The sequence below is a fragment of the Fukomys damarensis genome, unplaced genomic scaffold, assembly GCF_012274545.1.
Source record: "Fukomys damarensis isolate Sample0158 unplaced genomic scaffold, DMR_v1.0_HiC HiC_scaffold_12, whole genome shotgun sequence".
Taxonomy (NCBI): domain Eukaryota; kingdom Metazoa; phylum Chordata; class Mammalia; order Rodentia; family Bathyergidae; genus Fukomys; species Fukomys damarensis.
This window is the reverse complement of record NW_022900924.1, coordinates 17661613-17679028: the sequence shown is the minus strand read 5'-3', so window position 1 is coordinate 17679028 and position 17416 is coordinate 17661613. Positions and strand designations below refer to the sequence as shown.

Here is a 17416-nt window from a genome sequence, read left to right as displayed (position 1 = left end):
CGGCGCCCCCTCCGCGGAGTCGGCGGGGTGACCGCTGAGGCGGGAGGCGAGCCGGCGCTTTGAGAGACAGGAGAGGCAAGGACGGCCTGCCGGGCTCCACCAGCTCCTCACCTTCATGGCCGCGACCGCCTCGGCTCGGTCGGCTCTGCCAGGAAAATCAGCACCATAGCAGCCCCCAGACAGCCGACCTCCTCCTTTCTCCGGGGCAACTACGGCGCCTCCCGAGGTCTCGGAGCGTCCGGACGTATGAGGCGTGGTCACGCTCGCCGCGCGCCCCAGGTGGAAAGCTGAGCGGCGGCCAATCCGACCAATCTGGAGCGTACACTCGGGGGCCGGTCATCATAGCCAATGAAATGCAGCAATGGGGCGGGGCGTCCAGCTCCGCCCGGAGGACCCGGGAGGACTCGGTTCGGTTGTGAGCGGAGATGAGCGGTTTTGGCCGTGATGTGAGGTACCTTCCCGTTCCGCTTCGCTTAGTGGGGAGGTCACGACGGCACGCAGCGTTCCCCGAGGCACCTCCAGCGGAGAGTTGGCCTTGCGGGCTGAGGGTCAGCTTCCCGGGGCGCCGGGGCAGGCCGGGCCGTGGTGAGTGTGAACCGGAGGTTAGTTTGCAGGCTTTTGTTCTGGCGCTCAGAGCTGGGCCTGTCTCCCTTCCGAAGCGCTCGCCGCCCTTCGGAGATCTGGGGCCCAGGAGAACCGCGTGACCCCTCCGAAATGACTTCGGGTGTAGAAAGGCGAGGGCGTAAATTAAGGTCTGGGTTTCTCCAGCTGAACTGGATGAAGGCCCTTAGTTGATTTTCTTACTTTTTTGCACTTTTAACTCAACTCGTATTTGAATTTTACACGCGAAGATGTCACTGCGCTCTTTGTGAAGACCCAAGACTGGCCTGTTTTTGTTTTTGTTGTTTTGTTTTTCCTGTAGATTTGTTTACATGGACTGTGTGTCAGATTCCAACACAACAGGCCACTTCCTTCGGCTGATGTAACCTGTCAGCTTCATTTTTCTCACTGCAAATTCTGCTTAAAGTAACTTCTTATCCAGGGTAGAACTGAAAAAATTCACAGAAAGCCTTTTGTCTCACTACTGATACAAACCCAGAGTTCTCCCTTCATAGACCTCGAGTTAAAATAAGCCCAAGAAGAGATGCTTGACATCGTTAGCCACCAGGAAATGCAATTCGAAACCACAAATACCACTACAACCTAAGATGACTAAAATAATTTTTTTTTAAATCTTGTTGAGGATGTGGAAAATTTGGAATCCTTAGTCCAACGGTGGGAATGTAAGTCTGTAAACATTGGCAACTCTTCAGAAACCACCTGGCAAGGCTGGGCCTGGCGGCTCGCATGCATCTGTTATCCCAATGCTCAGGAGGATTGGTAGGAGTTAGAGGCCGCTGGGACTAGTGAGTTGCAGGCCAGCCTCGGCTACATAGCAAGACCTTGTCTCCCCCGCAAAAAAGGCACAACAATTTTTTTGCAGTTATTTTATTGGTACATTTTAGATATGTGTAATGATAACATTCATCATAAGGAATTTGCATTTGTCCATGATATGTCCTGCTTCTTTTTCTTTCCTTCAATCCTTCTTCCCATTCTTATTTACAAAAGCTTTGTTTCATGGCACAGTGATTCTGCTCTGAGATATATATGAAATATTTTGCCCACAAAGAAACTTCTAAGCTAATATTCTCAGAAGCATTATACATAATAGCTAAAAGTGGAAACAACCCAAATGTTTATTGTCAGAGAACAAGGAACAAAATTTGCATCCACATCCACACAATGGGATAGTATTTGGCCAGAAAAGGAATACAAGACTGCCCAGCGAGGTGGTACACACCTGGGAGGCTGAGGCAGGAAGATCACAGCAAGTTAGAGGCTAGCATGAGCTACATAGCAAGACCCTGTCTCAAAAAGGGGCGGGGGAATACAAGACTAGCACAGGCTATGCCGGGGATGAATCTTGAAAGTATACTAGATGAAAGAAACCAGACCCAAAGGTCACATGTTATACAATTCCAGTTATATGAAATATCTGCAACAGATGAATCCAGGGGTACAGGAGAGTAGAAGCTGCTAGAGCTGTAGAGAGCTAGGGAGAAATGGAGTGACAATGACAGTGTGGTTTCTTTTTGCCAAGAGAAGTTTGAGGGAGTGTTTTTCTAGCGCTAGTGGCTGAACCCAGAGCATTGCACATGCACTGTACCACTGAGCTACATTCCCAGCTCCATTTCCTTCCTTTTCTTTATGTTCCAAATTGAACTTACTAGGACTGGGGATTTGGCTCAGTGGTTCTGCTGCCTGCCCTGCAAGCACAAGGACCTGAGTTTGAGTCCCCGTACCAAAATAAATAAATAAATTGAAGTTTACTAAATAAGAATCAGAGTATTATTTTTTTCATTTCTCTATGTGTTTATAACGAACAGTGGGAGCCAGAGATTTAGCTCAGTGTTTCCACCACCTGCCTTGCAAGTGCAAGGATCCAAGTTTGATCCCCGGTACCAAAATACAAAAAAAAAAGAATTAAGATGCTATGTCCATGTGCCAGCTCCTCATAAGGAATATAGTCATTATGGACTAATAAAAATAAATAAATAAATAAATAAATATTTAGCCGGGCGTGGTGGCACCCGCCTTTAATCCCAGCACTCCTGAGGCTGAGGCAGGAGGATCACTGTGAGTTAGAGACCAGCCTGGGTTACATAGCTCCAGGTCAGTCTCAACTACATAGTGAGACCCTGTCTCTAAAAAAAACAAAAAAAAGGATACAGAAAGATTAATAATTTTTTTCCATCCACTAAGAGTGCTTTGCTGGATTTCAGCCTGCATCATTTTACAGCCCTGCCCTACGGCAGAAAGTGAAAAATCCTCATGTGTATTTTTTTTTAACAGTCAAGAACAAGTTGCCCTTGTTTTTGCTATCTTCTACCACCAGGACCTGTTTCTCCTGTTATGTGCCACCCTGCTTTGGAGCCAGCAGATCGTGAACTGAAACCTCTACAGACTGCCAGTTAAATAAGTCATTACCCCTTTAAAAAAAAAAGGGTTGGGGATTTAGCTCAGCAGTTTGGTGGCCTGCCTTGCAAGCTCAAGGACCCAAGTTCAATCCCTGGTACTGGAAAAAAAAAAAGTTTGTCTCAGGAAGACAAGGCTGGCTTCACAGTAGAAAAAAATCAATGAGCTCATCCACTACCCTAACAGATTAATGAATCAAATAGGATCATCTCAGAGATTTAAGAAAAAAATATTTTAAAAAATACAAGTCCAACACTAGATCTTAGCCAAAAGGCTGAGAAGCAATACAACTTCAATTTCTACAATCTGATAAACCAAGACAATCTAAACATAAGAAGCACAAAATATATAGTAGAAATAAATCCAAATGTATTATTCACCACTAAATATGAACTGACAAAAACAGATCCCTTTTTAAAAAGAATGTAATAATATTCTTTTAAATGGAGACATAATGAGACAGCATGTAGAAAAATTGGGCACAGAGTTAGTATGTAATAATAAAGACCTAATTCTAGGATAGCTTTCTTTGGGGAATGATTAAAGAAAAGTTATAAAGTTATCTATGGGAATGTTGCCCAATTCTGTGACTATACTAAAAAGTATTGAATTGTATCATTTAAATCAAGAAAGTTGCTACAATCACACTGAAGAACATACAAAAGCTGTTTTTGTTTTGGACCCAAGGCCTTGAGTTTGCTAAGCAAGTGCTCTACCCCAGAGCTACCCACCACACTCCCACACAAAAATTTAATGCTGTTTGAGCTGGGGATTTAGCTCATTGGTTCCACTGCCTGCCTGCCAGGAACAGGTCCTGAGTTCATTCTCCTGTACCATGAAAAAAAAAAAAGTAGCCACAGAAAAGCAATTAAAGCCACCAGGAGCTACGTGTGGTGGCCCACACCTGTAATCCCAGCACTTGGGAGGATGAGGCAGGAGGATTTATTAGAGTTGGAAGCCAGCCTGGGCTAATAGTCTCTTTGAGATTCTGTTCCTAGGCCCTAGGCTAAAAATAGCTGGCTATGTACCTTGTCTTATGACTTTAGTAACCTTAGATAAAATTTAGATAATGAATTTAATAATTTGAGACAAACCTCCAAGGTTGTTTAGGTTTTTTTTTTGTTGTTTTGTTTTTTGTACCAGGGATTGAACTTGGGACCTTGCACTTGTGAGTCAGGTGCAGTGCCACTGAACTAAATCCCCGGCCCCAAGATAATAATTTTAAACTGGCAGCTTGTCTTAAACTTTGCTGAATGGTTGAAAAATACTGAATGTGAAACAACCAGAGCTTTCATGTGGTTTCTAGGAAGTGAAAGAAAGAAGGTAGGAGCAGCTTTGTAGGCCTCCTCAGCTGAATGGAGACGTGGTTTTCTTCTTTTCATAGCTTGGGAAACTGAACCCCTACTGAGCCCTTTGGCCTGTGGCTCAGTGAGCAGTGGTGGAGGTTAGAGCAGCTGCCAGCCCTCCTGTCCGCAGCCCTGCCCTGTTCACCTGTGTTTTAGTCTTCTAAGAAAGAGACAGACCTTGCCAAACAAGTCTATCCTTGTCAGGTCCTGGTCAGGAAGCCTGCACTCACATTAACCTCCCCATGGAGGTTGGGAACTCCCTATAGGTAGCGAAGAAGAGATTCCCCTGCTGGGGAGAATATAACTGCAGCCTGCTACATGTGGGATGTGCGGGGCTCATTCCCGAATATTATCAACAAGAGAATTCCAAGGGACAGAGGAGATGGAGAGCAGGAAAAGTTTATTAAGAGAGGGCTGGGGCCGGGCATGGTGGCACACGCCTGTAATCCCAGCACTTGGGAGGCTGAGACAGGAGGATCACTGTGAGTTCAAGACCAGCCTGGGCTACATAGTGAGTTCCAGGTCAGCCTCAACTACATAGTGAGACCCTGTCTCAAAAAAAACAACAACAAAAAAAGAGACGGGCTGGGTCCCCAGTGGGTGGTCACCGAGGTCCTTCATCAAGGATAATTTATACAGCAAGGTCTGCGTGGGCACAAGGCAGGCCAGACTACAGCCAAGCTGTGCGCCCACTTAGCTAGTAAAGCCACCATGGGGAACGCAGAGGGGACGGGAAAGAGCACAGGTGCTTTGGAAAGGGCGGAGCGTGGGTCAGGGGTTCTCCTCACCCTCCCACGCTCGGACCAGCGACTGCAGTGCGGCCTCAGGCTGTGCTGGTCCCACAGGCCTGACTGCCGCGCCTCCACCCCGAGGCCTCCCTCTCCACTTCTGTTGTCTCTGGCTGCTGACTTCCTCCCAGGCTCTGTCCTTCTCTGTGTCCATTCCTAACGTAGCTCCCTGTAATAGTATCACACTGGCACAAACTTGATGGATTGGACAGAAATTAATTCGCTCGAGCTCTGGAGGCCGGAAGTGGGAAATGGCAGTGTTGGCAGAGCCCGCCCCTTGCTGCTGAGCACACATTTTCCTGCCTCCTCCCGCTGCCATTGGCTCCACGATTTCTTTGTGGCTAATCACACCACCCTCTGTCTTCCTGTGACAGTCTTCTCTGTGTCTACTCTTTTTTTGTGTGTGTGGTACCAGGAATTGAATTTAGGGACTCACATTTACCAGGCAGACGCTGCACCACTGAGCTACTCCTTTTATGAGGACGCTGGACACTGGATTTAGAGCCCACCCTTGTAACCCAGGGCCATCTCTGGGCTGGGAATGTGGCTGAGTCTGCAAAGACACTATTTCTAAATAAAGTCATGTATAGAGGCTCTGGGTAGACATATCTTTTGGAGGTGCACCGTTCTACCCACTGGATGTGGCGAGACATCTTAAGATAGATGTTGCCTGGCATGGTAGCACAGGCCTATGACCCCAGCTACTGGGGAGGCTGAGGCAAGAGAATCACTGTGAGTTCAAGGCCAGCCTGGACTATATAGGGAGACCGTGTCTGATAAAAATAAGTGGGCCAGGGATTTAGCTCAGTGACACTGTGCCTGCCTCAAAAATGCAAGATCCTAATTTTAATCCCTGCTACCAAAATAAATAAGGGAGTTCGAGACCAGCCTGGGCTACATAGTGAGTTCTAGGTCAGTCTCAACTACATAGTAAGACCCTGTCTCCAGCCTGGACTATATAGGGAGACCGTGTCTGATAAAAATAAGTGGGCCAGGGATTTAGCTCAGTGACACTGTGCCTGCCTCAAAAATGCAAGATCCTAATTTTAATCCCTGCTACCAAAATAAATAAGGGAGTTCGAGACCAGCCTGGGCTACATAGTGAGTTCTAGGTCAGTCTCAACTACATAGTAAGACCCTGTCTCAAAAAACCAAAAAAAAAGAGACAGGGTTTTCCTATTGAACTACATGTCCTGTCATTTAAATTTCTTCAATAGTTTAAATTTTTGTACTTTTTTTTTTTGCAACTAAGGATCAAATTGAGGACCTTGTGCTTGTGAGGCAGGTGGCAGCACCACTGAATTAAATCTTCAGCCCAGATCATACCAATAATTGTGGTACTCTTGGTTGCTGAGGCAGGAAGAACACAATTTAGCAATTTAGCAACACCCTATCTCAAAATAGAAATTTTTTTTTTTTTTTTTTTTTTTTTTTGAGACAGGGTCTCAATGAGACCGACCTGGAACTCACTATGTAGCCCAGGCTGGTCTCGAACTCACAGCGATCCCCCTGCCTCAGCCTCCCGAGTGCTGGGATTAAAGGTGTGCACCACCATGCCTGGCCAAAATAGAAAATTTTTGTGTCTTTTTTTTTTTTTTTTGAGACAGGATCTCACTATGTAGTCCAGGCTGGCCTTGAACTCACTAGGTAGCCACCAGACCTGGCAGAAAGCATAGTGTTCAGAACTGCTCTCCCACTAACAAGACGTGTCACCTTGGGCAAGTTACTTCAACTCTATTTCATCACTGGCAGAGTGGACTCTAGCAGCCCCCTTCATGAGGTGGGGACAGCTCAGTGCACCTACAAGCATAATGTGCAGGATGATGCCTCCCATGGAGGAAATGGTTTTTAAATGCTATTTGTTTTATCTGGTGGCACTGGGACTTGAACCCGGCAGAAACCATCATCACACATATGATTTTTTATTTTGTTTTGAGACAATCTCACTTGTAATTCATGTTGGCCTAGAACTCATTATGTAGCTCAGGTTGGCCTGGAACTTGCCAAGATCCTCCTGACTCAGCCTCCTGAGTCCTGGGATTATAGGCGTGTGCCACCACACCTGGTTTAAGTGTTTTTATTTTTTGAGACAAGGTCCCCTTATGTAGTTCAGACTAGCTGGACCTCACCATGGTGACCCTCCTGCCTCAGCCTCCCAAGTGCATCCTTATGGACAGTAGGGGAAGAAGTGGTGGTGTGAGAGTAGAACCTGGAACTGGAATTTTCAAGAGTACTCTCCTGTTGCCTCTCTTTGAATATCACCATCCTGGATGCTTGCCTTGTTTATTTATCGCTGCTTCCTGTTCATATTGCCTGGATCTGTCCATTTTGGCTGTAAATGGGCAAGAGCGCCAGCCTGTCTTGCCTTGGATTGTAAACAGTGGGCACAGGGGCAGGGTTTGGCGCTTTCTCTCTGTGAATCACTCCGCACGGCTTAGCAGCAACACAATTAGGGGTTTAATGAACATGTTGATCATGGGTTTTAAAATGAGGCTTAGGTGCATTCATTACCTTCTTGGTCTGCCAGAACACCCGAAGAGCACAGGGAAGCCTGACTTCAGCCATTTACATTTCGGGAGCCCTGGAAGCTGATGCCAGATGAGTGAGGAGATCTATCAGTGATGTCTATCAAAGAATGTCAGAGATGCTGTGTTTTCTCCGTTCTGTAGCTGCTTGGTGTGATACTTTTACATATCCTTGGAAACTTGAAATGCTTTAAAATGATTCACTTCAGGGTAAAATTTTGGGCTATTTAAAATGCTGCCTTTTGAGTACGTAGGGAATCACAGTGCTTCATTCTGAATTCTGCCAGTTATTTTATGGAAGGGTGGATTGAATTTTGATTTTGGGGAAAGGTAGGGTGCCAGCGTGGAACCTGGGGCCTTCCTGCTAGGGCAGTGCTCTACTACTGAGTGCTACTACTACAACCCTGGCTATTGTTTTGTTTTTTTCCCTGAAAGATTTTAAACAACAGCCAGGTGTGGTAGTGCACGCTCACTCGTAATCCCAGTACTCAGGGAGGCCGAGGCAGGAGGATCACAAGTTCAAGGCCAATCGGAGTAACTCAGCCAGACCCCATCTCAAATTTTTTAAAAAAGGGGGAGGTGTCTAGGGGCATTGGGATGTAGTTCAGTGCAAAGCTTGGGGTTCAATCCCTAGTACCATCAGAAAATATTTTAAACAGAAAAAGACAAGGTCCAATTTATGGTGCAGAAAGACAACGGTCTGTCCTTGGGAGAGACCATGATCCGCAGTGGACCCAACTAACAGGTGGTGGTTAAGAGCTGTCGGAGGCTGAGCCTGAGAAAGGAGAGACCAGGGGGACAGAGAAGTGGATGGACATGGGCTTAGGGCTACGAAAAGCGGCAGAACAGGAGCAGGGGGTGGAGGATGTGGCCGATAGACACACAGGGCAGTGGTCAGGGCACAGGCACCACAGCGACACCCAGATGTGGACTTGGAATTCCTGAGAACAGCTGCACAGGCATCAGGTGTGAGCGGGGAGGTCAGCCAGGGAGAATCTGCATGAGGAGCGGAGAGACCCAGAGGGCTTGGTGAGTCACCCAGGGCAGGCAGAGGAGACTGCAAAGAGCCAGGTGGGAGAGGCAGAAAGGAAATGGAGAGGGAGAAAGAAACACAAAACGTCTGTCTCTGGGCTGTTCTACAGGTGAGGGGAGAGAGGGAGCCAGGCTAGAAATATTTAGGAAACTTAGGGCCAAGAGTTTAGCTCAGTGGTTCTGCCACCTGCCTCACAAGCACAGTGTCCTGAGTTTGATACGCAGTACTAAACAAAACACTGATCAGGAACCATAGGAATCTCTCTCAAATGAGCAAAATATATTTTTTAGAGATAGGAATCTCACTGTGCAGCCCATGCTGGCCTTGAACTCAAAGGATCCTCCTGCTTCAGCTTCCCCAGTGCCGGGATGATAGGCGTGCAACACCATGCCTGCCTAAGCGATTTCATAATCATCACATTGCTGAATATGGTGAGTGATTAAGTCACAAGCAGGGTTCCTGGTCCTCACTAAAATGTAAAGCCCCCCCATCCCACATTGTTCCCTGCTAGTGGGGTAGAGAATGCTGCAGTTTGGGAAACAGTCTGATGGTTTCTCTAAAACTGAAACACAATCACTCTGTGACCCCTAAATTCCACTTTTTTTTTTTTGGAGTTCGAACTCAGGACCTTGTGCTTGTGAGGCAGGCGGGGGCTCCACTTTTAAATGTGTATCTAAGAGAACTGAAAGCATGTTCAGGGGCTGGGGGCATAGCTCACTGGGAGAGCGCTTACCTGGCACCACAAGGCCCTGAATTTGATCTCCAGCATTGCCAAAAACACAAAAAAAGAAAACATATATTCACTAAAAAATATTCACACGAGGTGCACACCTGTAATCCCAGCACTCAGGAGCCTGCAGCAGGAAGATCACAAGTTGAAGGCCAGCCTGGGCAACTTAGCAAGACCCTATTTCAAAGTTTAAAAAAATTTTTTCTTGAATGACTGGGGATGAAGCTCAATGCTCCTTGGGTTCAACCTCCAGTAACGCAAAAAGAAAAGTATACATGACTGTTCCTAATAGCACAATTACAGTATCCAAAATATGGAAACAACCCATATGCACATTAACAGATGAATGGGAAAAGAAAATGTTGTCTATCCATACCATGGAATATTATTATTATTATTAATAGTAGTAGTAGTAGTAGTAGTAGTAGTAGTAGTAGTACCAGGGATCAAACTCAGGCAGGACCTTGCACTTGCAAGGCAGGCACGGTGCCACTGAGCTAAATTCCTGGCTCCCGTGGAATATTATTTAGGCATTAAAAAGGAAGTTCTGACACAGGCTATGACATGTATGAACCCCAGAAACATGCTAAATGAAAGAAGCCAAATACAAAAGATCACACATTGTATGAATCTGTTTAGTGAAATATCCACAATAGCAAATCTAAAGAGACAAGAAAATCCAAACATTCTAACATACTGATCATCTACTATGTGCCAGCAGGAAGGTATTTTGAGGGACACTTGAAGGATCTAGCCCATTCTTCTTTTTTTTTTTTTCTTTTGAGACTGGGTGTTGCTATGTAGTCCAGGCTGGCCTCGAACTCATGGTATCCTCCTGCCTCAGCCTCCCAAGTGCTGGGATTACAGGCTTGCGCCACCTGCCCATTCTTGCTGAAAGTCAACCACTCAAACATTATGTTTTAATTTGTAATAGCTAAATCTTGGAAGCAGCCCAAATGTCCATCAACTGACAAATGGATAAAGAAGATGATGAGCTTCAGGCATTTCTGTCTAAAAGGTTGGACCTCAAGACCACACTCTTAAGTGAAATAAATCAGACCCACATGTTTAAATACTGCATTGTTTCTCTGGTGTGAGAAACTGAAAGTGGAAATAAGGACTGAAATGTATGACAGGTACTGGGAAATGGGAAGAAAATGTTCAAGTGGGAAGGGGAACAAGGGAGGAAGGAGGGAGAAAGGACGGAAGGGACAAGAAAAAAAGGAAAATAGAAGGAAAAATGGAAGCAACACTTTTGTACATGGGTTGGAATGGGAATAAAGGCGGAATGTATCGCGTACAGGTGCAGATTCCCCATGATGAGTGTTATCATTATGCGTGCCTAAAATGTACCAATAAATGTTTTGCTTTAAAAAAAAAGTTATGTTCTGTTACACAGTGTTGTCTTCTGTGCCTGCTGAGCAGACTGAACACCTGGATGTGTGTAGGTGCAGAACCCTAACATCATTACTCAAATACCCAAAAGGTCCACCCACTGACTGGGGTATGAGCAGTGTGATTTATCCACCCCGTGGGATATTAGCCCACAAGAAAAACGGTGCTACCCCTAATTCCAGCACTCTGGGAGTCTCAGGCAGTGGGGTCACAAATTTGAACCCAGCCCAGAAATTTAGGGACACCCTGTCTCAAGGGTGTGGGGCTGAGGATGATCCCGGAGTTGGTGGGGGCGGGGTGTGATGCACTAATTCATGCTGCAAATGCATGAACCTTAAAATATTAAAGAATACATCCAGGCATGGTGGCCCACGCCTGTAATCTCAGCACCTTAGGAGGCTGAGGCAGGAGGATTGCAAGTTCAAGCTTAGCCCTGGAAATTTAGCAAAACTCTATGTCAAAATAAAAAAAGGGAGCTGGCTATGGTGGTGCATTCTTGAGGCAGGAGGATCACTTCAAGTTTGAGGCCAGCCTGGGCTACATAGTGACTTCAAAGCCAGCCTAAACTGCAAAGCCAGACTCTGTCTCAAAAAATCTAAAACACACATGCACACACACAACAAAAGGAAAAGGCCCGGGGAGTGTAGCTCATTGTGAAGGTCCTGAGTTCAGTCCCCTTCCCCACACAAAAGTTAAAGAAGACAGAGACCCAAAAGGCAACGTTTGAGAAATGCCACCGGTAGAAAATATCCCAGTAGGCAAACCCATAGAGATAGAAAGCAGCTTGCTGGTGCCCGACGCTGGACAGAGGGAGGATGAGGAGTTTGGCTTCCTTTTGGAATGGTGAAAACATTCCTACACTGGATAGTACTGAAGGCTGTGCATTTGTGAATCCAGGAAAGGAAATGGAATTGTACACTATAAGTAGCTGAGATGGCAAACTTTATATATATGCTGACACAAAAATAAAGAGTAATGAGTCATAGAATTTGATGAACATCGCAGCTGAGCCTCGAGTCTATAGTAGGACATTAGCTGTCCACTGTACAAGATACACATCCATCACTAAATGACCTACCTGCTTGTCATGTCTTAAAAATACCATTCCTTCCCTGTCCCAACACGACATCGAGGGTCCCTTTTCCAGTACAATCTGACGCCTTTGCCCGCTAACATTCCCCAGTCTTTACCTTGGCCAATACCTATGCCAGGACTCACTGTTTCTAGCAAGGAGCCTGGGCTCTGTCCAACAAAGACATCGTGTCAGCCTGAACTGCATAGGGAGACCTTGCCTCAGAAAACCCAAAATAATACATAAATCAAGTGGAGAGTTCTCAAAAGGAGAGCGTTAGCTTGTATTCCATGCCACCAACAGCTTCTTTATGGACAGATTATCTATAATACCTAATATATAATGCTAATACCACACTTGTAGTCATTGTTCATTGAACAAATAGGATCACGACAACAAAAAAGGAAAGCTTAGTGTCTTGAGAGGCACAGAAGGGGAATTGTGAAAAATCAGGTTGAAATAGTGGCTGGGGATTGATTCTGGAGAACTTTGAACACCAGGCTGTGGCTTTTACAGTTAGGTGGGAGCAGAGAGCCCCACAGGGAAGTTGTCGGTCTCCTGTCTCGCTTAACGATGTAGGGCGCGAATATACGAAAGAATTTGATACATAAAGGTGGAATTTTTTTTTTTTTTTTGTACCGGGGATCGAACTCAGGACCTTGAGCTTGTGAGTCAGGCACTGTGCCACAAAGCTAAATCCCCGACCATAATTTCGTTGTTTTAAAACACAATTATTTAAAATTCAGTATGAGCTGCTTTTCAAATTCAATGAACAGATAAGCATTTAGCTCTTTCACTTCCCTGAGTATCCACGCCACTGCGCGGGGTCCCTGTTCATCTTATCTGGGAACCTGCTCTCTTCCAGCGAGAGTTTCTGGAGGGAATCAGCCTTCTGGTGCACCATATTTGCCCCGGCTTCTTCGTAATTATGGGTGTTTTGATTGGCTGTAATTTCTACGTGCTCTATCACTGGTCGACGGTATATCGTGAGAGTCCGTTTCCTGGGATACCGCGCTGGCAGGCGGAAGTGTAGGTCCAGTTTCGAGGCTGCGGCGGGGCTCGGCGGACCTCCGAGGCTTTGTCCCGGGGGCGGGGGCGCCATGGCCAGCGTCCACGAGAGTCTCTACTTTAATCCCATGATGACCAATGGGGTGGTGCACGCCAACGTGTTCGGCATCAAGGACTGGGTGACGCCATATAAGATTGCGGTGCTGGTGCTGCTGAACGAGATGGGCCGCACGGGCGAGGGCGCCGTCAGTCTCATGGAGCGGCGCAGACTTAACCAGTTGCTGCTGCCGCTGCTGCAGGTGAGGCGCGGCCGGCTCCGACCCTCCGCGAACCGAGTGGTTCCCTGCGGAGCGCCCCGCCGCCCTGGGCCTCGGGACTTGGGCTGCATCAGACGCTCCGGATGAACGTGGAAAGCGGGGACAGCCAGTACCCTTCGCGCTTATACGTGCTGTTTTGCGGGCCGGGCTCGCGCCTGGCTCTGGTATTGATTGCCTGGTAAATGAGTTGCAGCCTCAGAGCCCGTCTTGCGTTCACTGGGGCTACACATGGTGCTGGGCGCTGTAGACGGACGTGAGTCATTCGAGCTCCTTACCTGAGGGCCGGAATCCTTACTGTGACGGTGGAAACTAGCAGCCAGCCCGGAGCAGACGCTTCGTGCTAGGCGCTATACATGTTTTGTTTCATTTTGCAGACCTGGGTCGTAGCTCCTCCGTTACTAGCTGTCACTTGGGACAATTCCTTAACTTGGTCGGGTCTCTACTTTCTTCGTAAGGTGGAAACAAAAGTAGAAAATAGGTTATTAGCACTTAGCGCTCAATCAGTGTGAACTAATATATTCCTTTTAGTGTTTTGTCACCAGCCATGTGCCTTCCTCTGTTTCAGTTGTGGGTTTATCCCTAGTTTTTTTCTGTGATTATGGGATTGATGCCCATCTCCTCCCGGTAGTATCTTGTCCTGTTTTTCACCCTTCACCATCGAAGCCTGGTGCAGTGCCTAAGTAGTTATTCCTGCAGTTAATGAAGTGTGATTTACCCTCTTAGCGGCTGATGGATGTAGAGAAAGTGGGTTGCTAAGCTGGGCCTTGAAGGATCAACAGTTGTTTGTTGAGAAACAGAGGGGGCAGAAACAGACATCTGGGGTCTTAGGCCCTCGAATTATGGGAATCCTGTTTTAGACAGTGCTGAGGATTAAACCTAGGTAAGTGGTCGCCAGCCTATGGCACACGTGCCGCAGCGAGGTCTGTTTGTTATCGTGTAAAGCTCTTAAAAAGTTCGCCATCACTGACTAGGGTCTTTTGCATGCTAGGCAGGACCTCCACCATTGAGCTGAAACCCTAGCTACAAAATCATGTGATCTTAAGAGGCAAATGTAATAAAATTAGTTCCTAGAGTTGCATCCATCTTTCTTTCTCTTTCTTGCTTTCTTTTAGTACCAGAGATCGAACTTGGGTCCTTGTGCTTGTAAGGCAGTTAGAGGCACCACTGAGCTAAATCCCCAGCTCTAGAGTGGTATTTTGCCACTCAGTATTGTTTATAAAGAGTTTTAAAAAGATTTGTCACCTGTATTTTGGGGGAGGGGACTTGGGCAGTGGGTTAACTTAGGATATAGTGCTGTGTATCTTGCTCAGTTAAGTAAAAGGGTCGTCATCATCTGTGTAACTTGTATCTCAGCCCTGGCAGCATTATTATTATAAGTTCATTTTCTCCCATTATTCTAATAAAAATCATAATACTAACATCTTGGTGCCTGCTGTGTTTTGCTGTCTGGAATTCTTTTTGATTCTTTGCCTGCCTAACTATAATTTTTTAAAAAATGAATATAGAGTTCATCCAGTAACATTCCACCAGGTCTCAATTCCTTTACTTACTTGACTTTTTGAAAATTTCAAACATTTTTTTGTGAAACCGCAGAGTGTTTGGCTACATCCCCAACCCCCCACACCCCTTTTTAAAGACAGTGTGTCACTGAGTAGCCCAGGCTATGATCCAACCTGTGATCGTCCTGCCTCAGCCTTCCAAGTAACTAGGGATACAGGCATGTGCCAATTTTCCCCTTTTTTTTCCAGTATAAACAAAAACCTTCAAGTAATACAAAAGTTGATGGAGTAATAGGTAATGGTTCTGTGTGCCTTCCAGTTCTGTTGTTTCTCAGGAGCTTATCATTATTTATTTATCTCTTAGGTTCTTTTTTTTTTTTTTATTGTTGTACCGGGATCAAACTCAGGTCCTTATGCTTGCGAGGCAGGCAGTGGTACCATTGAGCTAAATCCCCAGCTAATTCATCTCTTTGTTGAATGGATCTTCTTACATACATGTTATTGTTATAGGTGTGTGGATGCATGTATGCTTTTAATACCCATTTTGCACTTATTTATTTATGGCACTGGGAATTGAACTCAGGACCTTGGTCTTGCGGTGTGGTGCCATTGAGCTACATCCCGGGCCTGCTTTTATTTATTTTTTAAATAAATGCTCCTTCCTTAGCTTCTTGTAAAGTATTGGAGATCTTTCCCTGTCAGCACATTTGAATATTCTTTTTAACTGTGGCCCCATGTTTCACAGTAGCCTAAGCAACATAATTTAACTTTTTTTTTTTTTTTTTTTTTTTTTTTTTTTTTTGAGCCAGGGTCTCACTATGTAGTTGAGACTGATCTGGAACTCACTATGTAGCCCAGGCTGGTCTCGAACTCACAGCAATCCTCTTACCTCAGCCTCCTGAGTGCTGGGATTACAGATTTGCGCCACCACACCCAGCCTAATTTAATTTTTTTTATTCTTCTTGACTTGCAGATCATGTTCAGTTTTTCTTTGTTTCAGTGCATACTAAGTATGACTGCCCTAGAAGTAGGACTACAGAGTTGCCTTATCTGAAGCTGTCATATGTCCTTTTGACCTAATGTCTGAAAAATATTTACTTTTAGTGTTTGGTTTTACACTTGATTTTAGCCAAATGGCAGAGAAGCAATAGTGTTTAGTTTTTGTCTGGCCTTGAGCTCACAGTATAGCCCAGATGGGCCTTGAACTCATGGCGATCCTCCTGCCTCGGCCTCCCTAGTGCTGTATTACAGGTGTGCCCCACTATGCCCACTTGTAGTTTTAACTATTAGCTAGATTGCAACAACTTCCTCCCTTTTTTTTTTTTTCTTCTTCTACTTAAGATTGAACCTAGGACCTTCCCACCAAGCTGTCGCTCTGCCCTTTTTTTTACTTTTTTTTCTTGGTACCATGGATTGAACTTGCATCCTTGCACTTGTGAGGCAGATGGCAGAACCACTGAGCTAAATCCCTGGCCCCTTTTTTTTACTTTTTATTTTGAGACAGGGTCTCAATAATTTGTCAGATTGCCTCGGCTAGGCTGGAACTTTCATCTTTCTGCTTCAGCTTCCCAGAGTGCTGGATTACAGGTGTGCAGCACACTCAGCTGCTAACAGTTCTGTATCAGTGTCTAGCTTTCTCTGTAACCTTTTGATTTCTCCTTTATGCAGGGCCCAGATATTACACTGTCTAAGCTGTACAAGCTGATTGAAGATTCTTGTCCTCAGCTGGCAAATTCAGTACAAATCAGGTACGTTTTGTTTTTTTTCTGTAACAGGTGTCAAGGTAGCTGAAAATTACAAAAGGGTATGTGATAATTTTTTAAAAAAAGTATTTCAGGGCCCGGGATTTAGCTCAGTGGTTTTGCTACCTGCCTCACAAGCGCAAGGACCCGAGTTCGATCCCTGGAACCAAAAAAAAAAATGTATTTCAGCCAGGTGTGGTGGGCTCATGCCTGTGATCTCAGCACTCAGAAGGCTGAGGCAGGAGGATTGCTGCGAGTTTGAGGCTAGCCTGGACTACATAGCAAGACCCTGTCTCAGACAAACTAACAAAGTTACTTTTATTCTAAGGGTTGTTTCCTAAGTACCTTTGCTTGGTTTGGTTTGACGGTACTGAGGATTGAACCTAGGGCCTTGGACTTGGAAGGCAGTCACTGTACCATAGCTGGGTACCCAGTGTATGACTTTTTAAAAAATGATAGTTTTAAGCATACTGTTTTTTAGCCTTTTAGAAACAACTAATTATTCCATATGGATCAATCTCATTCTTTTTAGGAGTTGCAGATACTCCCTTTTTTTTTTTTTTTTTTTTTTTTTTTATTTGGTTTTTTGAGACAGAGGCTCCCTATGTAGGTGAGACTGATCTGGAACTCACTGTGTAGCCCAGGCTGGTCTTAAACTCACAGAGATCCTTCTGCCTCCACCTTCTGAGTGCTGGGATTACAGGCATGTGCCAACATGCCCGGCCCAGACAATCCCATTTTTATGGGCTGATAAACTTTTAAAAATTTTATGACCAAGAAAATAGAAATGTTTTGCAAAAATATGAGGGTGACACTTTAGGTAATGAAGTTTAGTTTTTGTGCCACCATTTTATACACATCTGTGAATCACCTTTAAAATAGATCTATAGAGCCAGACATAGTGGCACACGTTTTTTTTTTTTTTTTTTTTTTTTTTTTTTTT

At 45.4% G+C, this 17416-nt stretch overlaps 2 protein-coding genes across 7 annotated transcripts in view; one reads left to right on the top strand and one right to left on the bottom strand.

Annotated features, from left to right (window-relative positions):
- Rnf34 (ring finger protein 34) overlaps window positions 1–241 on the bottom strand; it is a 13782-nt gene extending 13541 nt beyond the window's left edge. Inside the window, exon 1 of the mRNA XM_010604404.3 lies at window positions 112–241. Coding sequence (XP_010602706.1) covers window positions 112–117 — 6 coding nt within the window. The 5' untranslated portion in view covers window positions 118–241. The remainder of the gene's footprint in view (window positions 1–111) is intronic.
- A 130-nt stretch (window positions 242–371) lies between these two features.
- Window positions 372–17416, top strand: part of Anapc5 (anaphase promoting complex subunit 5) — a 49998-nt gene continuing 32953 nt past the window's right edge. For 2 of the 6 annotated variants that reach the window (XM_010604408.3, XM_010604407.2), the window contains exons 1-2: window positions 12846–13214; window positions 16400–16479. In XM_010604408.3, the coding sequence (XP_010602710.1) occupies window positions 13008–13214; window positions 16400–16479 (287 nt within the window). In that variant the 5' untranslated portion in view covers window positions 12846–13007. Of the gene's footprint in view, window positions 452–472; window positions 586–12843; window positions 13215–16399; window positions 16480–17416 lie in introns of those variants that run through there. The other 4 variants (XM_010604409.3, XM_010604410.3, XM_010604406.2 and 1 more) reach the window with 4 other exon arrangements.